This window comes from Pseudonaja textilis, chromosome 3 (genome assembly GCF_049901715.1).
Source record: "Pseudonaja textilis isolate UNSWEBS1 chromosome 3, rPseTex1.2, whole genome shotgun sequence".
NCBI classification, from domain to species: Eukaryota; Metazoa; Chordata; class Lepidosauria; order Squamata; family Elapidae; genus Pseudonaja; species Pseudonaja textilis.
The window spans coordinates 3920365-3944571 of record NC_141992.1 but is presented as its reverse complement, the minus strand read 5'-3'; the positions used below and the strand labels follow the sequence as shown (position 1 = coordinate 3944571).

General features: G+C 46.5%; 1 protein-coding gene across 1 annotated transcript in view; it reads right to left on the bottom strand.

Annotated features, from left to right (window-relative positions):
* The window catches only part of RSPO4 (R-spondin 4), a 45562-nt gene extending 26490 nt beyond the window's left edge, over nt 1-19072 (bottom strand). Inside the window, exon 1 of the mRNA XM_026721273.2 lies at nt 18934-19072. Within this exon, the coding sequence (XP_026577058.2) occupies nt 18934-19024 (91 nt within the window). The 5' untranslated portion in view covers nt 19025-19072. The remainder of the gene's footprint in view (nt 1-18933) is intronic.
* Between the last annotated feature and the right edge of the window lie 5135 nt (nt 19073-24207).

Genomic DNA, 24207 nt, shown 5'->3' with positions numbered 1-24207 from the left:
GGTAAGAAAGTTGATAAAAATGGGGCAGAGAAGATTCTGGGTGGAAAAAAAATGGAGGGAGGATCCTGTTGCTTTAAGACCAGTCTTTGCTATAATGAATGGATTCCTAAAAGCATTAGGGATCTTTTCTTGGCTGGCATGGAAGCCAGAAAAACTCAGGCTACTTAATGAGTAACAGAGAGGGGTGTGTGCGCCTCTATCAGCTCCAAAATACCTCCTGCAAATCATCTCCATAACTTCAAAAATACCTCCTCCAAATCATCTCCATAAACTTCCTCCATAACTTCAGAAGGAGACAAAAAACTGCAGGATTTCCTCTGGAAATCCCACGCCACTCGAAGGGCGTTCATCTCCAACTGCATAGCTAAAAGTCTATAGAGATGGTTTGCCCCAAAGGTGCTTTTTGAAGGAGGCAACTGGACTTTCTGTTTTTTGGGGGTTTTTTTCCTCCTGAAAAGACACCTTTGGGACAAACCATGACCTGGATGACTGAGAATCTCTAGATTCTTATGGTTGGGTTGGGTTGGCTCTCAGGGGCGAGACGAGAAGCTTCAGATCTCAGCCAGTCCTTGAGTATTGAAGATTTGTCTTTAAATGAATCCAAACTCCAGCTCCTCTTTTAGGACAATAATTCAATATAGCATCAAACAACACATACTCCAATCAGGCAAGAATGGCAAAAAGCCAGGCAAGGTTAGAGCTGGGTTAGAGTTTGCTCCCTTTCCTTTTATCATATTTATATTATTTATTCCTTTTATTTATTCCTTATGATTCTCGACTCTTGACGAATGTCTCTTTTCTTTCATGTAAACTGAGAGTATTTTCAGCAAGACAAATCCCTTGTGTGTCCAATCACCCTTGGCCAATAAAAAGAATTCTCTTTCTCTTTCTTTCTTCTTTCTTTCTTTTCACCATTATCGTGAGATGTTTCATTATCATCAGACTTTCCTAAGAGGTCTGTACGGAGCGTGCAGAAGTGCACCAACGTGCCTACCGTCCCTGTCCTATTGTTTCTTTTTAGTTTTCTTATATGTATCCATTTCATGTATTCACAACTATGTTTATACTTATACCTGTTATTTTATAATCACTTGACTAAATAAATAAAATAAAATAAAATAAAATAAAATAATGAAATGAAATGAAATGAAATAATAAAATAATATAAAATAAAATAAAATAAGACACACCCCACCACACCCAAGCCTATACGCATTTCTAATTCTGGCCACACCTTATCCATTATCCCTAAATGCTATTAACGCTGTAACATATCTACATCCCTACCCTATTCCGACGCTCACTAATTGATCCCCACCTGGCGCCAGCTTCACCATGTTTTAACCTATGTCCTAATTATACCACCAATATGTGCCCCAACCCACTTTAACAATATGCACCACATCAGTAAAGAGCCAGTTCCAGCAGCCCCGCAGTTGTTGCAGAATCCATCCTGCAGCCCTGCAGTTGTTGCAGAATCCATCCTGCAGCCCCGCAGTTGTTGCAGAATACATCCTGCAGCCCCTCAGTTGTTGCAGAATCCATCCTGCAGCCCCGCAGTTGTTGCAGAATGCATCCTGCAGCCTCGCAGTTGTTGCAGAATCCATCCTGCAGCCCCGCAGTTGTTGCAGAATCCATTCTGCAATCCTGCAGTTGTTGCAGAATCCATCCTCAGCTCTGCTGAAATCATTACAAAGCCATCGGCCGGCACACAAGCAGAAATACAGATCAGTCGCAGAGATAAGGTGACTTGCTGCGAGGCATATTCGGAGCTGACGGGCTCCGGGTGAACTCGGAGCCCGACCTCAGAGCTGTAAATCATCATCTTTTAATGACCCCGTCATCCCTTGCGAGGTGGAGTCTGAGCAACTGAATGGAGCTAGCGGAGTGTTTACTGGCCGGATGCCCTTCCTGTCACCAATGCGGAGTTTTGTTCAGCAGATACAGTATATTCTCATTGTGCCCAGAGAGGAAAATATCTGCCTCTACCCAGGATTGAACTCACAGCTCCTGATTGTGAGGTGAGGGCTCCACCTCTAAGCCTCAGGGCTCACACCATTCCAAGCCTCAGCATTGTAAATCTAGTTTGGAATTAAACAGCAAAACTTGGATGAAGGCAGTAACCCTTAAAACCAGATAAGTGAATTCATACAACCATCAGGCTTGAGCTTGGCTTCTTTTAGCACAGTTCTTCCCAAACCTGGCTAGAATTGGATAAAATGGTTCCTCTTTAGATCAGGAGTCTCCAAACTCGGCAACTTTAAGACTTGTGGACTTTTAAACTCCTTTTTAAACGCCCCCAAACTTACTCAACTGTAATCAAGTTTTTTTGCAGCGTTAATTCAGCGCCAGAAAAAATAAACCCAGATGGCTGATGCTTCCTTTAACATCTTTATAAACATCCTAAGTAGATTTTACAAACCAGTTGTAGATTTCTCCAAGATGGAGCAAACTCAGACAGAAATATGTTGCAAGTAGTTTCCATAGCAACCCAGGAGCTCAGAAACAGAGATCAATTTCACTTTAGTTTCAGCAGGCAAGCAAGACACACAACAGAGGAGAGAAGTAGTTTCATTTTCAACAGACAGACTCAAAGCTTAACATAGAGCTGCAGAGCTTAATATATAGAGTCACACCAAGGCTACTTCTAGTTTCAGTTTCCATCCTAGGCAAATTCTAGGTTCAGTTTCCAAACAGCCCTCATTGGCTAACTTAGTTGCTATGCCTATTCATTGGCTGACCTTGTTACCAAGATGCTCTATTCCAGTTCATGAATAGACTCTGACAGACTGTCTCGCTGAGCAACAGAAATTTTGGGCTCCAATTCAAGGACTACCTGGCAGGCAATTTCTAAAGGAGGAGACAATTCATATGTTTAGCGGATCGAGCGTTCCACTACATAACTAACTTTTATTAGCTAATTCTCAAAAACAAACCCAATACAAATGGACCTCAACCTTGGCCCCTTTAAAGCCGCGTGGACTTCAGCTCCCAGAATTCTCCAGGATGGCTGGCTAGAGAAGTCTGGGAGTTGAAGTCCTCATGGCTTAAAGGGGCCAAGGCTGAGAAAAAACCGAGCATTCGCTTGGATCAAATTCTATTTGGAAACGGGACAAGCACACGCGGGATCCCAATCCATCACATTCCTTCATTTCTCTCCTCTTTCCTTTTCACCACCATCCCCAAAATAAAAACTCTCTGGATTTTTGCTGTCCTTTAAAAAATATATATATACACCATCCTCTTGTTTTGCAGCAAACTCAATTTTCAGCTGCCAACACAGGCCTGTGCGATTCTACCAGTTCGCACCTATTCGCTAGAACCGGTTGTTAACCTTCTAAGCTGTTCGGAGAACCAGTTGTTAGAAGAAATTACAGGGCTAATCCTGTAAGGGAGGCAGGAAGGAAACATTCTGGTGTTGCTTATAGAAACTGCCTCTCCGTTAACCCTTATTACATTCTTGGCAGGACTAGACTTCCTGTCTCAGTAACTTCTCTGGAGTTGTTTTCCCCTCCTTTGCTGGTACTTTGCTTGTGTGGAGGGACCATTCAAAGTTACAATGGCACTGAAAAAAGTGACTTATGACCATTTTTCACACTTACGACTGGCTGATATATTTGCATCAATCCAATAAGAAACACAAAGTCACTACCTTATTAAGATGTGAAAAGATGTGAAATCTCAATATCCCATTCAGAAGTATAATAACATATTACAGTACAATCCATCTCTTGGGTGTTATTCTCGGCTAAGCGTTACAGTCAGTGTTGGATGTATATATTGTGTGTATTCATAGATATTGTACTCTCAAATTGCAAATGGAGACGTGGGTACTCTTATTTTTTTCTTATCTTCATTTTTAAGTGCTTTGGTTTTATTGTATTGCAAACAGTTGCTGGGGGGGTGGGCATCCACAGTTTTGTTGTACTTGTACAATGACAGTAAAGTTCTTCTCATTCTAATTCTTCTAATTCAATCAGAATACAGCCAGAAGGGACCTTGGAGGTCTTCTAGCCCAGCCCGCTGCTCTAGCAGGACACCCTATAACCAGGGGTGGGATTTGAAAATCCCAGCAACTGGTTCGCTGCCCGGTTGCTGGGTGGGCGTGGCCATGGTGGGCGTGGCCTACTGGAACTTCCGGGAGGGTCATTTTCACCTTTCCCAGATTCCGGAGGCTTCCCTCGGGCCTCTGAGAGGGTGAAAATGGCCTCCCCCGGGCTCCGGAGGCGCTCCTGAAGATGGAAACAGGCCCGTTTCCAGACATCTGGAAGGCCCATTTCCCTCCCTCCCAGAGCCTCCACATGGACTCTGCACTTACCTGCATTGCAAATGGGCTACGTGGAAACTCCAGGGAGGGGAGAGGAGGGGTGGGGGGGAGGGACAGGGCAGGGACAGCCAATCGGTTCAAATGCCAGTTTGGAGAACTAGATGCAAATTTAACATCCGGTTCGGTCGAACCGCTCCAAACCAGAAGAATCCCACCCCCGCCTATACCATTTTAGACAAGTGACTGTCCAGTCTCTTCTTAAAAAAAAACCTCTAGTGATGGAGCAATCACAACGTCTGGTGGCAAACTGTTCCACTGGTTAATTGTTCTCACCGACAGAAAATTTCTCCTGATTTCTAGGTTGAATCTCTCCTTAATTAGTTTATTTATTTTTATTTGATTTGATTTGATTTGTCAATCGCTTACAAGATAATAGGTATAAGTATAAACAGGAGTAAGAATATAGAAAATAGGTACAAATAGATGGGGACATTAGGACAGGGACGTGAGGCACAATGGTGCACTTATGCACGCCCCTTAATTTCCATCCTGCTTTCTGGTGCTTTGGAGAATAACTTGACCCCCTTCCTCCTCTCTGTGGCAGCCCCTCAAGTATTGCAAGACCGCTATCCTGTCTCCCCTGGTCCTTCTTTTTATTAGACTGGCCAGGCCCAGTTCCTGCAACCGTTCTTCATATATTTTAGCCTCCAGGCCTTTGATCCTCTTAGCTGCTCTTCTCGGCGCTTTTTCCAAAGTCTCAACATCTTTTTTTGTTGTCACGTGTTGACCAAAACTGGATGCAGGATTCCAGGTGTGGCCTCACCAAGGCTTTATAAAGTCCATCGCAACCACTGTCCAGGATTTGGGGGTTTCCTGTTCTTAAGGGCCTCGTCCGGAAAACCTGCTCTCTTGTTTGGTTTGGCTTGAAAATCGGTTTTCGTCTTCCTTCGCCGACATCTGAATCTCATTTGGAAAGGACGAGGAAGCAGAACCGGAGGTAGATTCGTCATGTGTTGTACGAAACAGCCTCGGACTGGTTTGCGATCCAGAGAGAGGCTAGCAGAATCCGGATTTTGCTTAAAAAGATGAGTCTATGACTACAAGGTGAGTTCTAGTTCCACATTAGGCATGTATGCCATCTGGGTGACTTTGGGCCAGTCACCAGGAGATGGTGAATTCTAGTTCCAACTTAGGCATGAAAAGGGTTGCTGGGAAATTTTGGGCCAGTCACCAGGAGAAGGTGAGTTCTAATCTCACCTTAAGTATAAAAGCCATTTGGGTCAGTAACCAGGAGATGGTGAGTTCTAGTCCCGCCTTAGGCATTAAGTGTGACTTTGGGTCAATCACCAGGAGACGATGAGTTCTAGTCCCATCTTAGCCATGAAAGCTGCCTTGAAGACTTTGGGCCAGTCACCAGGAGAAGGTGAGTTCTAGTCCTGCCGTAGGCATTAAACCCAAGTGTGACTTTGGGTCAATCACCAGGAGATGATGAGTTCTAGTCCCATCTTAGCCATGAAAGCTGACTTGAAGACGTTGGGCCAGTCACCAGGAGAAGGTGAGTTCTAGTCTCACCTTAAGTATAAAAGCCATTTGGGTCAGTAACCAGGAGATGGTGAGTTCTAGTCCTGCCTTAGGCATTAAACCCAAGTGTGACTTTGGGTCAATCACCAGGAGACTGGGAGTTCTAGTCCCACCTTAGTCATGAAAGCCACCCCCACCCAAAAGGGCTTGGGTATTTTGGGCCAGTCACCAGGAGACAGTGAATTCTAGTCCTACCTTAAGCATTCAAAGGGGCTGCTGGGAGACTTTTGGCCAATCACCAGGAGATGACGAGTTCTAGTCCCACCCTGAAAGAAGCTGGGTGACTTTGTACCCCATACAATAATAAAGACAGGGTTTTTTAAAAAAATAAAATAAAATAAAAGTCACATAAATATAAATAAAACGACGAAGCCTACATTACGATGGCATGGTTCGAGATCCGCCATTTCCTTCCTGTTTCAAAACATTGCACAGACCTTTGCAAAGGGCAAACGGTGGCCTAGCTGCACAGGTGTTATTATTTGCCTGCCCCAAGGGAACCCTGGGAGTTGAAGTCCACGCATCTTCGAGTCGCCCCGTTTGAAAAACACTGGGTTTAAAAGGATGGTTTTAGAATGAGCTACGGCATGAAACACCCTTGAGTCGTCGTTTGTTTTCGAGCCTCAATACTGCATTGCATTGCAACGTTGCAATGTGGAGCCAACAGGAAGCTTTTCATTAAAGTTGCAGGAGGCTCTGTTTGTTTGTTTGTTTGGGTTTTTGTTTTTTTTTGCTGAACAGGGCTCACTTCTGTGAACATGTTTCTCATGAAAAGATGAGGACAGCCACGGAATAGATGCGCGTAACGAACCCCATGTGAACTTCTGCTTTTAATTAGCCCGTAGATACAAACAACAAAACAAGTCCTGGCGGTGTTAAATATTGCATCCTTCTTAGGCCTAGCACGGAAGATTGTACGTTTTGCCGATAGTCAAACCATGTGTTTCAAGATGTAAAGAATCCTGGACCAGAATTCTCTGCGTTTCCGTCATCTAGTCACAGCTGGATGACTCTAATTATCTCACAGCCGGACTGCCGTAATGCACTCTGCATGGGGGCTACGCTTGAAGAGCGTTCGGAAGCTCTACCTGGTTCAGGGCGAGGCAGTTTGAATGGCCTCTGTGACATCACTGCCTCGCCAGCTGCATTGGGTGCCAGGTGCAATTCCAGGTGTGGGTGATCATCTTTAAAGCCCTTCATGGCATGGGTCCAGGTTATTTGAAGGACTGTACCACTTGTGCTGGTAGAGGAGGCATGGTGCGGGTCCAAAGTCACACAACCAGTTTTCATGCCTAAGGTGGGACTAGAACTCACTGTCTCCTGGGGATTGGCCTAAAGTCACCCAGTTGGCTTTCATGCCTATGGTGGAACTAGAACTCACTGTCTCCTGGTGATTGGCCCAAAGTCCCCAGCTGGCTTTCATGCCTAAGGCGGGACTAGAACTCACTGTCTCCTGGGGATTGGCCTCCCAGAGCCTCAGCTGTCCAGCTGTCTTTCATGCCTAAGGCAGGACTAGAACTCACCGTCTCCTGGGGATTGGCCCAAAGTCACCCAGCTGGCTTTCATGCCTAAGGCGGGACTAGAGCTCAGTGTCTCCTAGTGATTGGCCAAAGTCACCCAGCTGGCTTTCATGCCTAAGGCGGGACTAGAACTCCCAGTCTCCTGGTGATTGGCCCAAAGTCCCCCAGCTGGCTTTCATGCCTAAGGCGGAACTAGAACTCACCGTCTCCTGGGGATTGGCCCAAAGTCATCCAGTTGGCTTTCATACCTAAGGTGGAACTAGAACTTACTGTCTCCTGGGGATTGGCCCAAAGTCCCCCAGCTGGCTTTCATGCCTAAGGCGGGACTAGAACTCACCGTCTCCTGGTGATTGGCCCAAAGTCACCCAACCAGTCAAAGTCTACAAACTTGAAATTTGGCACGTATGTTCCTCTTGGCTTCTAGGGGCTCACTAAGAAATGATTTTTCCAAATGATCATCAGAGCATTTAGAGTATTTCCCATATTATTATTAACATGCTCTGATGCTAAGAAGTTCTACTCCCCCTCCCCCAACTGAAAAGAAATCTCTTCCAAATGCAAAACACAAGCAGAGGAGTGGAGTTTCAGTTTCACAGCACCAAGGAGCTTTAGTACAGAACAGTTGAGCTAAGCCACGCCCAGGCTCCTTGCTGTCTCCTTGCTCACACAACAAATACTGCTTCAGTTTCCAAACAGCCCTCAACTCTCTCATACACGGAGAGGACGCTAGCCAGATGAATACCGATGGATGCTGGGTAGACAGAGGCAGAATTTCCCCCCTTACTTTCTTCCCCCAAAACTAAGCCCGACCACATAGTTTCCTAGCGAAGCACAGGTATCCAGCTAGTATCGGATAACTGTCACAACTGATTAAGAATACATTGGTATCAGCAGACTGAAAATTGTTTATACAACAGCTTACCCAAGGAATCACCAAGAATATTCCCACCAACGCTGACAACGCAAGCCACTTGTCTATCAAAAGAGAGCAAACTCCATTCCCTTCTAGTGCTGATGATGTTGCCTAGTTGGGTGAGGAAATGTCTGCAAAATAACAACCAAGCTCAGAGAACCTCAAGGACCACAACGTTGTTTTTCCCCTCCTCCATCCCCCCACCTCTTCTCTGTAAACCGTTCTAGCACTGATGCTGTTAGCTAGTTGGGTCCAGAGGTGGGATTCAGATTTTTTTTTACTACCGGTTCTGTGGGCGTGGCTTGGCGGGCGTGGCAGGGGAAGGATACTGTAAAACCTCCAGTCGGAGGATGGATTTGCCGGTTCTCCGAACTACTCCAAATTTCCACTACCGGTTCTCCAGAACTGGTCAGAACCTGCTGAAGACCACCCCTGGTTGGGTCGTGAGACATCTGCAAGCAAATCACCCAGCTCAGAGAGCACCAAGGACCCCCAGAGTTCAACCCAGAGCTACAAAGATTCTCTTCTATAGATTTGGAATTAAAATTGATCCATCAAAAATGGTTTGTTTTTTTGTTTTCAAATTTAATGGACGTAAAGCAGGACTAGCAAAGTCCCCCAGCTGGCTTTCATGCCTAAGGCAGGACTAGAACTCACCGTCTCCTGGGGATTCACCCAGGTGTGCTCTTATCTAGGGTTCCCCAAAAAGCACTAAGCAGACTCTTTCTCCCAGCAAAACCCCTTTTATTAAATGAAGGTGAATTTCACGCATTCACTTTCAGCCAAAGGCCTGGCAAACAGTCTTTCAAAGGGTGTAATTAGGAGCACAGATCTTATCTAGCCTGGAGACCTGCTAAGTAAATATTTCCAAACGCAGTGCTGACAAGGAAGGACTCAGCACAGTCTCTAAGATGCACAGACAGATTTCACACTACTGCAACGCATGAATTGTTTCCTGCAAAAGCCCCCTCCCCTTTTGCTCCTGGGAGTGGGCATCCACTGTTCACCTCTGACTCTTCTTGGAATGGAATAGAAGGGGACAGAACAGTGTAGAATAGAATAGAATAGAATAGAATAGAATAGAATAGAATAGAATAGAATAGAATAGAATAGAATAGAATAGAACAGAACAGAATTCTTTATTGGCCAAGTGTGATTGGACACACAAGGAATTTGTCTTGGTGCAAATGCTCTCAGTGTACATAAAAAGAAAAGATACCTTCATCAAGAGTCAAGAATCATAAGCTACAACACTTAATGATAGTCATAGGGTGCAATAAGAATAGAATAGAATGGAATGGAATGGGACGGAATGGGATGGGATGGGATGGGACGGGACAGTACGGGACCAGTGGTGGGATTCAAAAAAATTTACTACCGGTTCTGTGGGCGTGGTTTGGTGGGTGTGGCTTGGTGGGCGTGGCAGGGGAAGGATATATATGTAAAATCCCCATTCCCTCCCCACTCCACTAACCTGCTTTCCAGCTCCGTTCTCCTGTCCAGGGCAACCAAGGAAGACCCAGCTGATCAACTGGGGCTCAATGGGAGGCGGAGAAGAGACGGGGTTGGCGGGGCCAGTCAGAGGTGGGATTTCAAACTACACAAAATTTCCGTTACAGGTTCTCTGGAACTGGTCAGAACCTGCTGAATACCACCACTGAACAGGACGGGACAGAACGGAACAGAAGAGAAGAGAAGAGAACGGAAGGGAAGGGAAGGGAAGGGAAGGGAAGGGAAGACAAGAGAAGAGAAGAGAAGAGAAGAGAAGAGAAGAGAAGAGAAGAGAAGAGGGAATGGAAAAGGATAGATAGGATTGAATATGGAAGGGAAGGGAAGGGAAGGGAAGGGAAGAGAAGAGAAGAGAAGAGAAGAGAAGAGAAGAGAAGAGAAGAGAAGAGAAGAGAAGAGAAGAGAAGAGAAGAGAATACCGTGTTTCTCATAAAATAAGGCTGGGCCTTATTTATTTTTTTGACCCCTGAAAAACAGCTAGGCCATCTTTTCGGGGTGACTTAATTTCCCCCCCGCCTACACGCACCCTCACTTAGAGCACCCCACGCACAGATTCACCTCGACACCGGGCCGCTTCTATCGGCCGTTAAAAGCGCCCCACAGGCAACCACGCCTCGCCACGAGGCCGCTCTTACGGCTGATAGAAGCGGCCTGGTGGTGAGGCGTGGCTGCCCACAGGTGCTCTAGCCAAGGTTAGCCACGGAGCGCTCCTAACGGCAAGTTTCCCCCGCCCTTCCCTCTCCTCCCATTTCTCTTCACCTCGTGTTGTTCAAGCAATGTGAGAAATGGCAGGGAACACATGCTTTAAATAAGCCCAAATTTTTTGGGGGCAATTTCACCGCATGCCTATAAAATAGTGCTGGGCCTTCCTATTGAGGGGGGGGGTCATATTGTTGGAGAAACACGGTAGAAGAATAGAATTTACAGAATAGAATAGAATAGAATAGAATAGAATAGAATAGAATAGAATAGAATAGAATAGAATAGAATAGAGGAGTAGAGTAGAGAGTAGAGAGCACAGCACAAAACAGAATAGAATTCTTCAGTGGCCAAGTGTGACTGGACACACAAGGAATTTGTCTTGGTGCAAATGCTCTCAATTTACATAAAAGAAAAGAGACATCCCTCAAGAGTCAAGAATCATCAGGTACACCACTTAATTATAGTCATAGGGTACAATAAGGAAAGAATAGAATAGGAAAGAATAGAATAGAATAGAATAGAATAGAATAGAATAGAATAGAATAGAATAGAATAGAAAGAAAACAATAGAATAGAATTAGGAGAGGAGAGAGAGGAGAGAGAAGAGAAGAGATAGAATTGAGAGAGAGAGAGAGAGAAGAGAGAGAGAGAAGAGAAGAGAAGAGAAGAGAAGAGAAGAGAAATATGGAATGGAACAGAATACAATTAGAGTAGAGTAGAGTAGAGTAGAGTAGAGTAGAGTAGAGTAGAGTAGAGAGCACAGCACAAAACGGAACATAATTCTATACTGGCCAAATGTGATTGGACACACAAGGAATTAGTCTCCAGTGCATAAGCACAAGTGTGCATACAAACAACAAACTCACAGACCATAAATCAGACTTACAATCATTTATCATCAGATACAAACAGCAAATGATAAATCTTAAGATCCCAATAGGAGAAAGATGAGAAAGGGTGAGAAATGAGAAGATGAGAAAAAGGACTTCTCATATCTCATCTCATCTCATCATCTCATCTCATCTCATCTCATACTTCCTATCCTACCCTACCCTACCCTAGCCTATCTTACCTTACCTTATTTCTGACAACTGATTCTCCAGTCTCTCCTTGAAAACTTTCAGTGATGGAGCACCCATGACTTCTCAAGGCAAAAGTCCTTCCACTGGTTAATTGTCCTCCACTGTCAGGAATTTCTCCTTAATTCTAGGTTGCGTATTTCCCTTGGTTAGTTTCCATCCACTGCTTCTGGTCGTGCCCTCTGGTGCTTTGGAGAATAGTTTGACCCCCCTTCTTCTTTGGGGTAGCCCCTCAAATATTGGAATCCTGCTATCATGTCACACACACACACACACACAAGGCCTTCTTCTCTTTAAACTAACTAAAGTCCTTTTTTCATTCAACTAGACCAAAGGTCTTCAAACTTGACAGCTTTAAGACTTGTGGACTTCAACTCCCAGAATTCCTCCTCCAGTTATGTTAGGTCAGGAATTCTGGGAGTGGAAGTCCACAAGTCTTAAAGCTGTCGAGTTTGAAGAGCCTTGAAGTAGACTTACCCAATACCTACAACTGTTTTTCATATGTTTTAACCTCCAGTCCCTTAACCCTCCTGGTTGCTCTTCTCTACACTCTTTCTAGAGTCTCAACCTCTTTTTATAATGAGGTGACTAAAACTGGATGCAGGATTCCAGGTGTGGTCTTAGCACCAAACTGATTCTGGCTGAATAAGTCAGATTGTCTTGTGGCACTGAGTTCTGTAAGCTACGAGAGGGATGGGCAAAGAAATATTGGGGGGGGTGGTTGTTTCTTCTTAAATTGCCTGCCAATAAACTCCACTCAGGGAATGAAACATCAAAGGGGACCCTCTTAAAGTCACGAGCACTGAGAACAACCATTGTCTGTGTCATGACCCTGGTGGAGACTAACTCTGAGGGAGAGGAGGAACAGCCGACAGGGAGTGGAAGTGTGGCTCTGGGGGTTGTGGAGGACGCTGGGGAAGGGCAGAGACTGGCTGGGCAGTCAGAGGAAGACCCAAGCCCATCCCCTCTCCATCCTAGGGCATGCAGGGAGGAGAGGATAAGGGAGAAACGTGAATGGTGTGGTCTACGGGGGAGGAAAGGGCCTTGATCCCCTTCATGGGCTGCAGCTGTGAGAACTGGATAAGAGGACAGACATGCGTATGGGCCAGTGCTGGAAACAAAGCATGGAAATATCTCTAGTTTATGGTTCCTCTATGAGTTTGGTGTCCTTTCCAGTGTGTGTTCCGATATCTGTGGATGTCTTCAAGCCCTTATCTTGACTGGTTTGTGTTGTTGTTGTTTTTTTACTCTTTATAATTTAAACGGCATTTCCTCCTTCTTGTAACTGCTTGCGGGGGAGTCTTTTTGTCTCCAGTCAAGGATATTTGGAGCTTGGAATCAAAGGGAAGGAATAAAAGGGGCTTCACTTTGTTTTTTGTGACTGTGTTTATTTTGTATCCCACCCTGGGTCATCACAGTCTGGTGCTTGGTTTTGGGAGTCCTTTTCCACCTCACGCCTCTCCCGATGGCGCCAAGGACGCAGCCGTCCGTGGAGGAATGATGGAAACACCAATCCCTTCATTATCCAAGGATAATTAAATGAACGTGGACACTCCTTAATGGAAAAGATGATGGGCAGAACACACTGTCTTCCCCGTAATTTTCCAAGGATGAATCAGATTGCGGGGCTGAAGTCATTCATAGGGGACAGGAAGATTTGCTGCTTTTATCTCAATTAACCTGACCTCAGAATCTCTTTTAAGAAGAGTTTGGACAACCAATGAAATGGTCCAGGGCAGCGGTGGGACTCAAACTTTTTTTAACTACCGCTTCTGTGGGCGTGGCTTGGTGGGCGTGGCAGGGGAAGGATACTGTAAAACCTCCAGTCAGAGGTGGGATTTGCTGGTTCTCTGAACTACTCAAAATTTCCGCTTCTGGCTCTCCAGAACTGGTCAGAACCTGCTGAATGCCACCTCTGATGCAGGGTTTCATCCTGCTTGAGCAGTGGGTTGGACTAGAAGACCTCCAAGATCCGTTCTAACCCTGTTATTCTATTCTATTCTATTCTATTCTATTCTATTCTATTCTATTCTATTCTAATTCTTATTCTAATTCTGATTCTATTCTGATTCTATTCTATTCTGATCCTTCATTCCATTATTCTATTCTAATTCTATTCTAGTTCTATTCTATTCTAATTCTATTCTATTCTATTCTAATTCTATTCTAGTTCTATTCTATTCTAATACTATTCTATTCTATCCTTCATTCCAATATTCTATTCTATTCTATTCTATTCTATTCTATTCTATTCTATTCTATTCTAATTCTATTCTAGTTCTACTCTATTCTAATTCTATTATAGTTCTGTTCTAGTTCTATTCTATTCTAATTCTATTCTATTCTATTCTTCATTCCATTATTCCATTCCGTTCCATTCCGTTCCATTCCATTCCATTCCATTCCATTCCATTCCATTCCATTCCATTCCATTCTATTCTATTCTATTCTATTCTATTTATTCTAATTCTATTCTAGTTCTAGTTCTATTCTATTCTAATTCTATTCTATTCTATTCTATTCTATTCTATTCTATTCTATTCTATTCTATTCTATTCTATCCTTCATTCCATTATTCCATTCCATTCCATTCCATTCCATTCCATTCCATTCCATTCCATTCTATTCTATTCTATTCTATTCTATTCTATTCTATCCTTCATTCCATTATTCTATTCTATTCTATTCTATTCTAATTCTATTCCTAATTCTATTCTAATTCTATTCAACTCTATTCTAATTGTATTCTATCCTATTCTCTGTATTTTATATTCTGTTCTGTTCTGTTCTACTCCACTCCACTCCACTCCATTCCATTCCAAGAATAACAGAGTCCGAAGGGACTTCTTAAAAATCCTCCAGTGATGGAATCACCCACCACTTCTGGAGGACAGTCATTCCACTGATCAATTGTTCTCACCTGTTAGGAAATTTCTCCTTAATTCTGCACTGGTTCTCTCCTTGGTTATCCCACAGGTGCTATTTTTCAAGAGGCAGCCTGACTTCCTTTGTTTTTCCTTGAAGATGTTTTGCTTCTCATCCAAGAAGCTCCTTCCGTTGTGAGCGGAAGAAGCTTCTTGGATGAGAAGCGAAACGTCTTCAAGGAAAAACAAAGGAAATCCAGTTGCCTCTTGAAAAAGCACCTGTGGGACAACCGTGACCTGGATGATGGAGAATCTCCGTAGACTTTTCATTCTGGGTTGTTTCTCTCCTTGGTTAGTTTCTATCCATTGCTTCTTGTCCTACCTTCAGGTGCTTTGGAGCAGCGGTCTCTGCTTCTTTCTTCTTCTGCTTTTGGCTGCACGCAAGGAATGAGCCTTTGGGACCCTGCAAGGCCTCCTGCTCCAAGAGGCTGCGCCGGCAAAGACTCCTTTCTGGCGGAGTTTGAGGAGAGAGAAAGAAAGACTTCTGCGGCTTCTGCTGCTTTCCTTGCAAGGAGCCAAAAGTCTCTCTCTCTCTCTCTCTCTCTCTCTCTCTCTCCCCTGAGAACGGATCCTGCGATCCCAAATAAAGAACGATCGATCGGTAGGAAAACGGGGTGGGGAATTTTCCTGCAGACTTTTTGGGGGGATTTTCCCAGGGTCTCTGGTCCGCAGGATATAAAATGATGAGTTTGGTAGTCCCCGAGGTCCAAAAGGTTGGCGACCCCTGCTTTGGAGAATAATTTGATTCCCTCTTCTTTGGAGCAGCCCCTCAAATATTGGAAGACTTCTATCATGTCATCCCTGATCCTTCTTTTCATTAAACTAAACATACCAAAATTCCAGCAACGGTTCTTTGTATGTTTTAGCTTCCAGTTCCCTAAATATCTTGGTTGCTCTTCTCTGCACTCTTTCCAGAGCCTCAACATTTTCTTGCTATTATCGTGATTAGAATTATTAAAACGATATTCCACTGTGGAAGAACGATGATACTTTATAAACCACATTCTGCTGGGTCTAATCTACAGCCAGGCGCCAACTATACTTTCCCGTTAGGAACCCTGAAAATACCACCTCAAGCAATTCATGCTAAAATACTCTTTCTTTCAAACTTTGCAACTTTAAGATGGGTGGACTTCAACTCTCCGAATTCCCTAGCCAGCATAAGATGGGATAGCTGGATGGGGATTTCTGGGAATTGAAGTGCACTCATCTTAAAGTTGTTAAATTTGGCCTAGTGATAAATGTACCAGGATAGAAAGAAGAGGCGGTGAGTTCCACCTTAGGCATGAAAGCAGATAGGGTGACTTTGGGCCCATCACCAGGAGACGCTGAGTTCTAGTCCTGCCTTAGCCATGAAAGCAGATTGGGTGACTTTAGTTCAATCACCAGGGGACGGTGAGTTCTAGTCCCGCCTTAGCCATGAAAGCAGACTGAGTGACTTTGAGCCAATCACCAGGGGACGGTGAGTTCTAGTCCCACCTTAGCCATGAAAGCAGATTGGGTGACTTTGGGCCAATCACACCAGGGACGGTGAGTTCTAGTCCTGCCTTAGCCATGAAAGCAGACTGGGTGACTTTAGCCAATCACCAGGGACGGTGAGTTCTAGTCCCACCTTAGCCATGAAAGCAGACTGAGTGACTTTGGGCCAATCACCAGGGACGGTGAGTTCTAGTCCGCCTTAGCCATGAAAGCAGATTGGGTGACTTTAGTTCCAATCACCAGGGGATGGTGAGTTCTAGTCCTGCCTTAGCCTTGAAAGCAGACTGAGTGACTTTGAGCCAATCACCAGGAGACGGTGAGTTCTAGTCTTGCCTTAGCCATGAAAGCAGACTGAGTGACTTTGAGCCAATCACCAGGAGACGGTGAGTTCTAGTCCTGCCTTAGCCACGAAAGCAGACTGAGTGACTTTGAGCCAATCACCAGGGACGGTGAGTTCTAGTCCTGCCTTAGCCTTGAAAGCAGACTGAGTGACTTTGAGCCAATCACCAGGAGACGGTGAGTTCTAGTCCTGCCTTAGCTATGAAAGCAGACTGGGTGACTTTGAGCCAATCACCAGGGGACGGTGAGTTCTAGTCCCGCCTTAGCCATGAAAGCAGACTGGATGACTTTGAGCCAATCACCAGGAGACGGTGAGTTCTAGTCCTGCCTTAGCCATGAAAGCAGATTGGGTGACTTTGAGCCAATCACCAGGAGACGGTGAGTTCTAGTCCTGCCTTAGCTATGAAAGCAGACTGGGTGACTTTGAGCCAATCACCAGGGATGGTGAGTTCTAGTCCCGCCTTAGCCTTGAAAGCAGACTGAGTGACTTTGGCCAATCACCAGGGATGGTGAGAGTTCTAGTCCTGCCTTAGCCATGAAAGCAGACTGGGTGACTTTAGCCAATCACCGGGAGACGGTGAGTTCTAGTCCCGCCTTAGGCATGAAAGCCAGTTGGGTGACTTTCAGCCAATCATTCTCTTTTGGCCCAACTCACCTCACAGGATTATGTTCATTGTTTATTTTTAAAAATGTTATTTTTTTTTGAAGAAAAATATTTTTTCAAGTTGCCAAGATTAAGAAACACCGCCTCAAAAACAACAGCTACACTTACACAACGTACAAAACCTTCCATCACACACCACCACCCCCGAAGGCCTAACAATACGCTAACCCACAAGAAAAGCTAACCAAGATAGAACCATAACCAAGTTTAGAGTGCTCATATGGTGGTGAGGGGATTGTCGGCAACCGGAGTTCCCATCCAAAGCACAAAAAAAGCAGCGGAGCCTTCACCTGGGTTCGAGAGCTGCCAAAGGAAGTCGGGGCAAAAGAGAAGAGCTCCTACTTAGTTCAGCCTTGCCCCACCCCTTGGATCCAGGTGCGAATCCTGCTCCAAAGTCTCTTAGCTGGCAATAGGGAAGCCATAGTGTCCCTGCTTGTTTCAACCTCATCGCTTCTTCCCCCAGGACCCCGATTCAAATCTTGCACCAAGATCTCTCCGTTGGCAAAATGAAGCTAGAAAGTTCTTGCTCGGTTCATTCTCACCCCTTCCTGCTCAGGATCCTGATTCAAATCCTGCTCCGAGGTCACGCTTCCTACCTCTCCTTCTCTAGGACCCCAATGCAAATCCTGCTTCCTTCTTTCCTGCCTCTTAGCCAGCAACGCAAACCTATGGAGTTTCTCCTTGCTTCAGCCTCCCCTTTCTTCTTCCGGGACCCTGAGTCAAATCCTGCTCCGAGGTGTCTTAGCTGGCAAGGGGGAAACCCAGAGAATTCCTGCTTCTTTCAGCCTCACCCGTTTTTGCCCCTGGATCCGGATTCAAATCCTGCTCCAAGGCCTCTTAAACCAGGGCTCTCCAACCTTGGCAACTTGGATTTGTGGACTTCAACTCCCAGAATTCCTCAGCCAATTTGAAGGCTTGTGGACTTCAACTCCCAGAATTCCTCAGCCAACTTGAATACTTGAGGACTTCAACTCCCAGAATTCCTCAGCCAACTTAAAGGCTTGAGGACTTCAACTCCCAGAATTCCTCAGCCAACTTGAAGCTTGAGGACTTCAACTCCCAGAATTCCTGAGCCAGCTTTAACGCTTGAGGACTTCAACTCCCAGAATTCCTCAGCCAACTTGAACACTTGAGGACTTCAACTCCCAGAATTCCTCAGCCAACTTAAAGGCTTGAGGACTTCAACTCCCAGAATTCCTCAGCCAACTTGAAGGCTTGAGGACTTCAACTCCCAGAATTCCTCAGCCAACTTAAAGGCTTGAGGACTTCAACTCCCAGAATTCCTCAGCTAACTTGAAGGCTTGAGGACTTCAACTCCCAGAATTCCTCAGCCAGCAAAGCTTGAAGTCCACAAGTCTTAAAAGTTGCCACGGTTGGAGACCGCTGCCTTAAACTGAACCCCCACGGGTCCTCCTCCCCTTCCCCAGGACCCCGATGCAAATCCTGCTCCCTGCCTGCCTCTTAGCCGGCACCGCAAACCTACCGAGGTCCTCCTTGCTCCAGCCTCCCCTTCCTTCTCCCAGGACCCCGATTCAAATTCTGCTCCAAGGTTCTCTTAGCTGGCGAGGTGAATTCATAAGAGTTCCTGCTCCGGTTCAGCCTCCCCCACCCCCGTTTCTTTCTCCCGGGACCCCGATGCAAATCCTGCTTTTCTTAGCTGGCCACGCGAACCTGCAGAGGTCCTCCTTGCTTCGGCCTGCCTCTTCTTCTCCCTCCCTCCCTCCAAGGACCCCGATTCAAATCCTGCCCACACAGCCTCCTCTTAGCTGGCAAGGTGAACCCATAAGAGTTCCCGCCTCCCCTTCCTTGTCCCTTGGACCCCGATTCAAATCCTGCTCCCCAACCACTTAGCTGGCCAAGCGAAACCTCACCCCACACACACACACACACACACACTCTCACTCCCAAGCCCCGCGTGGCCCCTACCCCACCCCTCCTCCTCCTCCTCTTCCTCACCTGGCTTCTTCTTTCTGGCTTGGGCGAGCATTTCCCTGGAGTTGGCGAGGAAGAGGAGCAGCCAAAAAACCCGCCGCATCTGGCCGGGCATCCAACACGGAGCAAAGAGGCTCAATTCCTCCAGGACGCGGGGGCGGGAGGGAGGACAGCTTCTCCCCTGCCCCTCCTCACCCCTCCACCCCCCCCCCCGCGCAGGATCCCCCCGTGGGACTTTTCCAAAGTGGGGGGGTTGGAGGAAAAAAAAAAGAAACCCCAAAGGAAAGAAAGCCACGTTCACAGCATCTCCAGCAACGTGTCGAAGAGTTGGAGGGGGTGGACTAGAAAGACTCAAGGACGCCCCAACTCCAGAACCCGTTTGGAGGGGTGTGGAGAAGAGAAGACCCCCCCCCCCACACACACACACACGTCCCGCTCTTAGCAGCCGCCGCAGAGCCTCGTCCGGTGGGTTGGGTCAGCCGGTCCGGTTCTTCTTCTCCCCGGCTCACCTGCGGCCGGAGACCCCAGCCGGGCACAGCCGCCGGCCCCCTCCCGGCCCCGCCCAGGGCAGGCGGCCGCTTCGCCTCCTCCGGGACCCCGCCGGGCGCTGCTTTATGCCCGGCCTGAATTCCTGCCATGGTCTCGCCCGGCAAGCAGGTTGGAGAAGGGACCCCCCTTCCCACCCCCCCCGGGCCGAAGGGAGGCTGGGGTGGAGTCACGAGAGTTTAACCGTGTCCCTGCCGGGTCGGGTCGGCCCGTCTTCTTCCTCTCTTCCTCCCTTCTCCTCCTGGACCCCAAGACCCTCCCTCCGCCCGCATGGGGAAGACACCCTCCCCCACCCACCCACCCCCCAAAAACCCCAACCCGGCTTTTGAGGTGGGTAGAGAGCGAGACCCGGCCGGACGCGATCCGGAGGGAAGCCGGAAAAAAAAGGGGATCCGCGCAAGAGAAAGAAGCTGCGGCGCAATCCCGACGGTCGAGTCGGGGTCGTTGGCAGCTGGGGAGCGGCCGGGCTGGGCTGGGGTCGTGGGTGGAGGGGGAGCGCAGCCGGGCGAGGGGCAGAGAGACTCGGCGGGCTGCGGGAACTGGGAAGGGCGGCACCGCCTGCGATGAGATTCTTGAATTAACTGTTTCTTTGTTTCCTTATTGGGAGGGTTGGTTATTGCTTTTTCGTTGATTTTCCTGATTGATTATTTATTGGGTTGATAGCCTGCCTATCTATCTATCTATCTATCTATCTATCTATCTATCTATCTATCTATCTATCTATCTATCTATCTATCTATCTATCTATCTAATCTACCTACCTACCCACCCACCTACCATTCTACTTATCTTTCTAATCTATCTGTTTACCATCTATTTCTCTATCAATCATCATCTATCTGATTGCCTGCCTGCCTGCCTGCCTATCTATCTATCTATCTATCTATCTATCTATCTATCTATCTATCTATCTATCTATCTATCTATCCTCTCTCTATGTGTGTGTGTGTGTGTGTCTGTCTCTCTGCATCTATCTATCTATCTATCTATCTATCTATCTATCTATCTATCTATCTACCTACCCACCTACCATTCTACTTATCTTTCTAATCTCTGTTTATCTATTTACCATCTATTTCTCTATCAATCATCATCTGATTGCCTGTCTATCTATCTATCTATCTATCTATCTATCTATCTATCTATCTATCTATCTATCTATCTATCTATCTATCTATCTATTCTGTTCATCTATTAGGTGGTTAGATTATTTCTTTATTAGATTATGTAATGATTTATTACATCCTCTCTCTCTCTCTCTCTCCATCTATTCATCTATTAAGTGGTTAGATTATTTCTTTATTATTTAATGGTTATTAGATCCTCCCCCATAGATGGATAGATGGAGAGAGAGAGAGAGAGAGAGAGAGAGAGAGATGATTATATAGAATGAATATATATTCATATATTAATTGGCTAGATTGTTTCTTTATTAAATTATTTAATGGTTTATTAGATTCCCGCACTCTCCCTCCCTCCCTATCTCCTATCTATCTACCTATCTAGCCATCCATCCATCATCTATTAGATTATGTACATATTTATTTATTTTCAATTTATGATTATTACTTTGATAAATAACTCAGTGAACAGACCTGATACATCAAAACAACAACCCTGTGAGGTGGGTGGAGAAAAAGTAACCGGTGCAATGTTACCCAGCCGGCTTTCATGTGCCTAAGGCGGGACTAGAACTCCCCGTCTCCTGGTGACTGATCCAAAGTCACCCAGCCAGTTTTCATACCTAAGGTATCCTATGATTGGCCCAAAGTCACCCAGATGACTTTCGCGCCTAAAGTGGGACTAGAACTCTTCGTCTCCTGCTAATTGACCCAAAGTCACCCAGCCAATTTTCACACTTAAATCAAGACTAGCACTCCCCGTCTCCTGGTGATTGGCCCAAAGTCCCCCAGATGGCTTTCATGCCTAAGAGGGGACTAAAATCCCCCTAGAAAAATCTCCCGCTTTTTAGGCCAACACCTAAATTATTACCCCAAACTAGATCTGCCAGATTTCCTCCGATTGCTACCATGACACCACCAGACAGGACTTTTCTTCTCTGTGATATTGGAAACTTTGATCCTCTTTCTACATTCTTCCGTTGTGTTTGGCCCTCATGTCATCCAACTCTATGGTGTCTTCCCCAAACCCCAAAAACTTTAACCTTAGACTGTCTACTATTGACCTCACCCCTTTCCTAAGAGGTCTGTAGGGGGCGTGCATAAGCGCACCAATGTGCCTATCGTCCCTGTCCTATTATTTCTTTTTAATTTTTTTAATATGCATCCATTTCATGTATTCATAACTATGTTATACCTGTTATCTTATAATTGCTTGACACAATAAAATAAATAAATCAAACCTCAAATTCCTTTCCGAACATTTCCTTCTGTTCCAAGATGAGCTCAATGCATGCAGCCCATGTCCTGTGACTCCATATCAGAGATCCCTCCAATTCTCTAAAAAATAATAATAATAATCTATTTATCCGTCCCTACAAAGTTAGTGGTCCGGAATGGAGGTCTGGAGGACTGGCAAACGAGTTCCCAGAAAGCTTTTGGCAGTCAGTCTTTGACTGACGACTCCTATTGAGTGACCAAAATTCTCGTTGCTAAGCAAGGCCGTTCTTCAGTGAGCCGCGACCAATTGGACGACCTTGTTTGCCACTGTCGCTAAGCGAATCACAGTCGCTGAGCCGTGGGGTCATCAAGCATGACTTTGCCTCTGGTGGGAAGTGTTCTGACCGAGGTTTATGGAGACACTAACAAACACACCGTTAGTCCCCAACCCACTTTTTCTTCATTTCAACGGCTGTGAATTTTAGTCATTCACAGCCCATAATGAGTCTGAAAACAGTTTGGAAATAGCCCCATGGAAGTTTTGCCAAAGTCCTTCAGGATAAGGCTGATAAGCACCCACCTTTATCTCCCTGGAAATGCTGCCAAGGACTAATTGCCATACAAGTCTCTGTACAAGGCCAAGGAGCATAAATTCAACACAGAGCTTCAGGTTTCAAATCGACCAGAACGAACAAAGTTGCTTCCTGCAAAGACTCCTGTCCCTTGGCTCCTCCTTTATACCTGATGGGAGGGGCTAATCATCTCCAGGCCTTACTCCCGAGTCGCCCCTTTTGTCTTAACTGCTCTTGCCTTCTGGCAGCTCTGTGCAGGCGCGCACTGGGAACAGGCTCCCGCTGTTCCTCTGCCTCGCTGCTGTCAGATTCTGGAGGCTCCGGAGTCCGCACACAACTCCCAGATGGCCTTGGCCCCATCTCTGTGTCGGACGCAGATCCCTCGTCGGAGTCCTCCCCAAACTAGACTGGCCCATGTTCCTCCCAGGCTGCCGGTGGACCACAATAACAGGTAACAAAAGATGATCCCATGACCCCAGGACTCTGCAACTATCATAAGTAGGTGACTGTTGTCAGGTGCCCTAAATTCTGATCCTGGCCTTGCTGCGATGGTCATAACTGTGAGGACCGTTGTACGTCACGTTTTCCGGTACCACTGTAACTTTGAATGGTCCTTAGATGAACGGTTGTAAGTCAAGGACCAAGGGTACCCTATTTCAAATATTCTCCACCCGTGTTGAAATGAGCCCCCTAAATCAGGGGTCCCCAATCTGTGGGCCACGGGCCACTACCAGGCCACGGCCTAATTGCCACCGGGCCACATGAGCGGCCGGCCAGTGCACACGCATACGGTCCCACACACATGAGAGTCATTGCAGGCAGCCGTCACGGCCCAATTCGCACAAGCAGTGTGGGTGCTTGCACACCTGCTCGCACCCACACCTGCGCCTGCCCCTCCCACCTAATCATCTCCTCTTTCCCCCATCTTCCCTCCCTACTCTGGGCCACCAACCAGGGGTGGGATTCAAAAATCCCAGCAACCAGTTTGCTTCTGGGTGGGCGTGGCCAAGGTGGGCGTGGCCTAATGGAACTTCCGGGAGGGCCGTTTTTTGCCTTCCCCACAGTCCGGAGGCTTCCCTCAGGCCTCTGGGAGGGTGAAAACAGCCTCCCCCGGGCTCTGGAGGCCCTCCGGAAGTCAGAAACAGGCCCGTTTCCAGACGTCTGGTACTTCCGGAAGGCCTGTTTTCCCCCCACCCTTCCAGAGCCTCCGCATGGACCCTACACTTTCCTGCATCCCAAAAGGGGCCGTATGGAGACTGCTGGGATGGAAAGCGCAGGGTGGGCAGGACCACCCGGTCAGTTCGAATACTAGTTCGGCGAAGCGGATGCAAATTTAACATCCGGTTCGCCCCAAACCGGTAGAATCCCACCTCTTACCACCAACTCAGAAAGTTTGTGGGACTCTGCCGTAAATCACCTGAAAATTGTTCCAAAATAATTGCAACAAAGATGGGTCAGGGTTCTGGAAACTAACACCGATCAAGAATGGTTCCTGGAATTGGGGATGTCTGGTGTAATGAAAAGGAAGACAGGGGGTGACATAATAGTAGTGTTCCAATATTTGAGGGGCTGCCCCGAACAAGAGGGCGGGGGGGGGTGTCAAGCTGTTCCCCAAAGAGAAGTGCGCACTCAGAGAACTGGTTGTTAAACCAGTTACAGCCCACCACTGCCCATTTTGCTTTCATACCTAAGGTGGAACTGGAACTCCCAGTCTCCTGGGGATTGGCACCAAGTCACCCAGTCTGCTTTCATGCCTAAGGTAGAACTAGAACTCCCAGTCTCCTGGTGATTGGCTCAAAGTCACCCAGCTGGCTTTCATGCCTCAGGTGACACTAGAACTC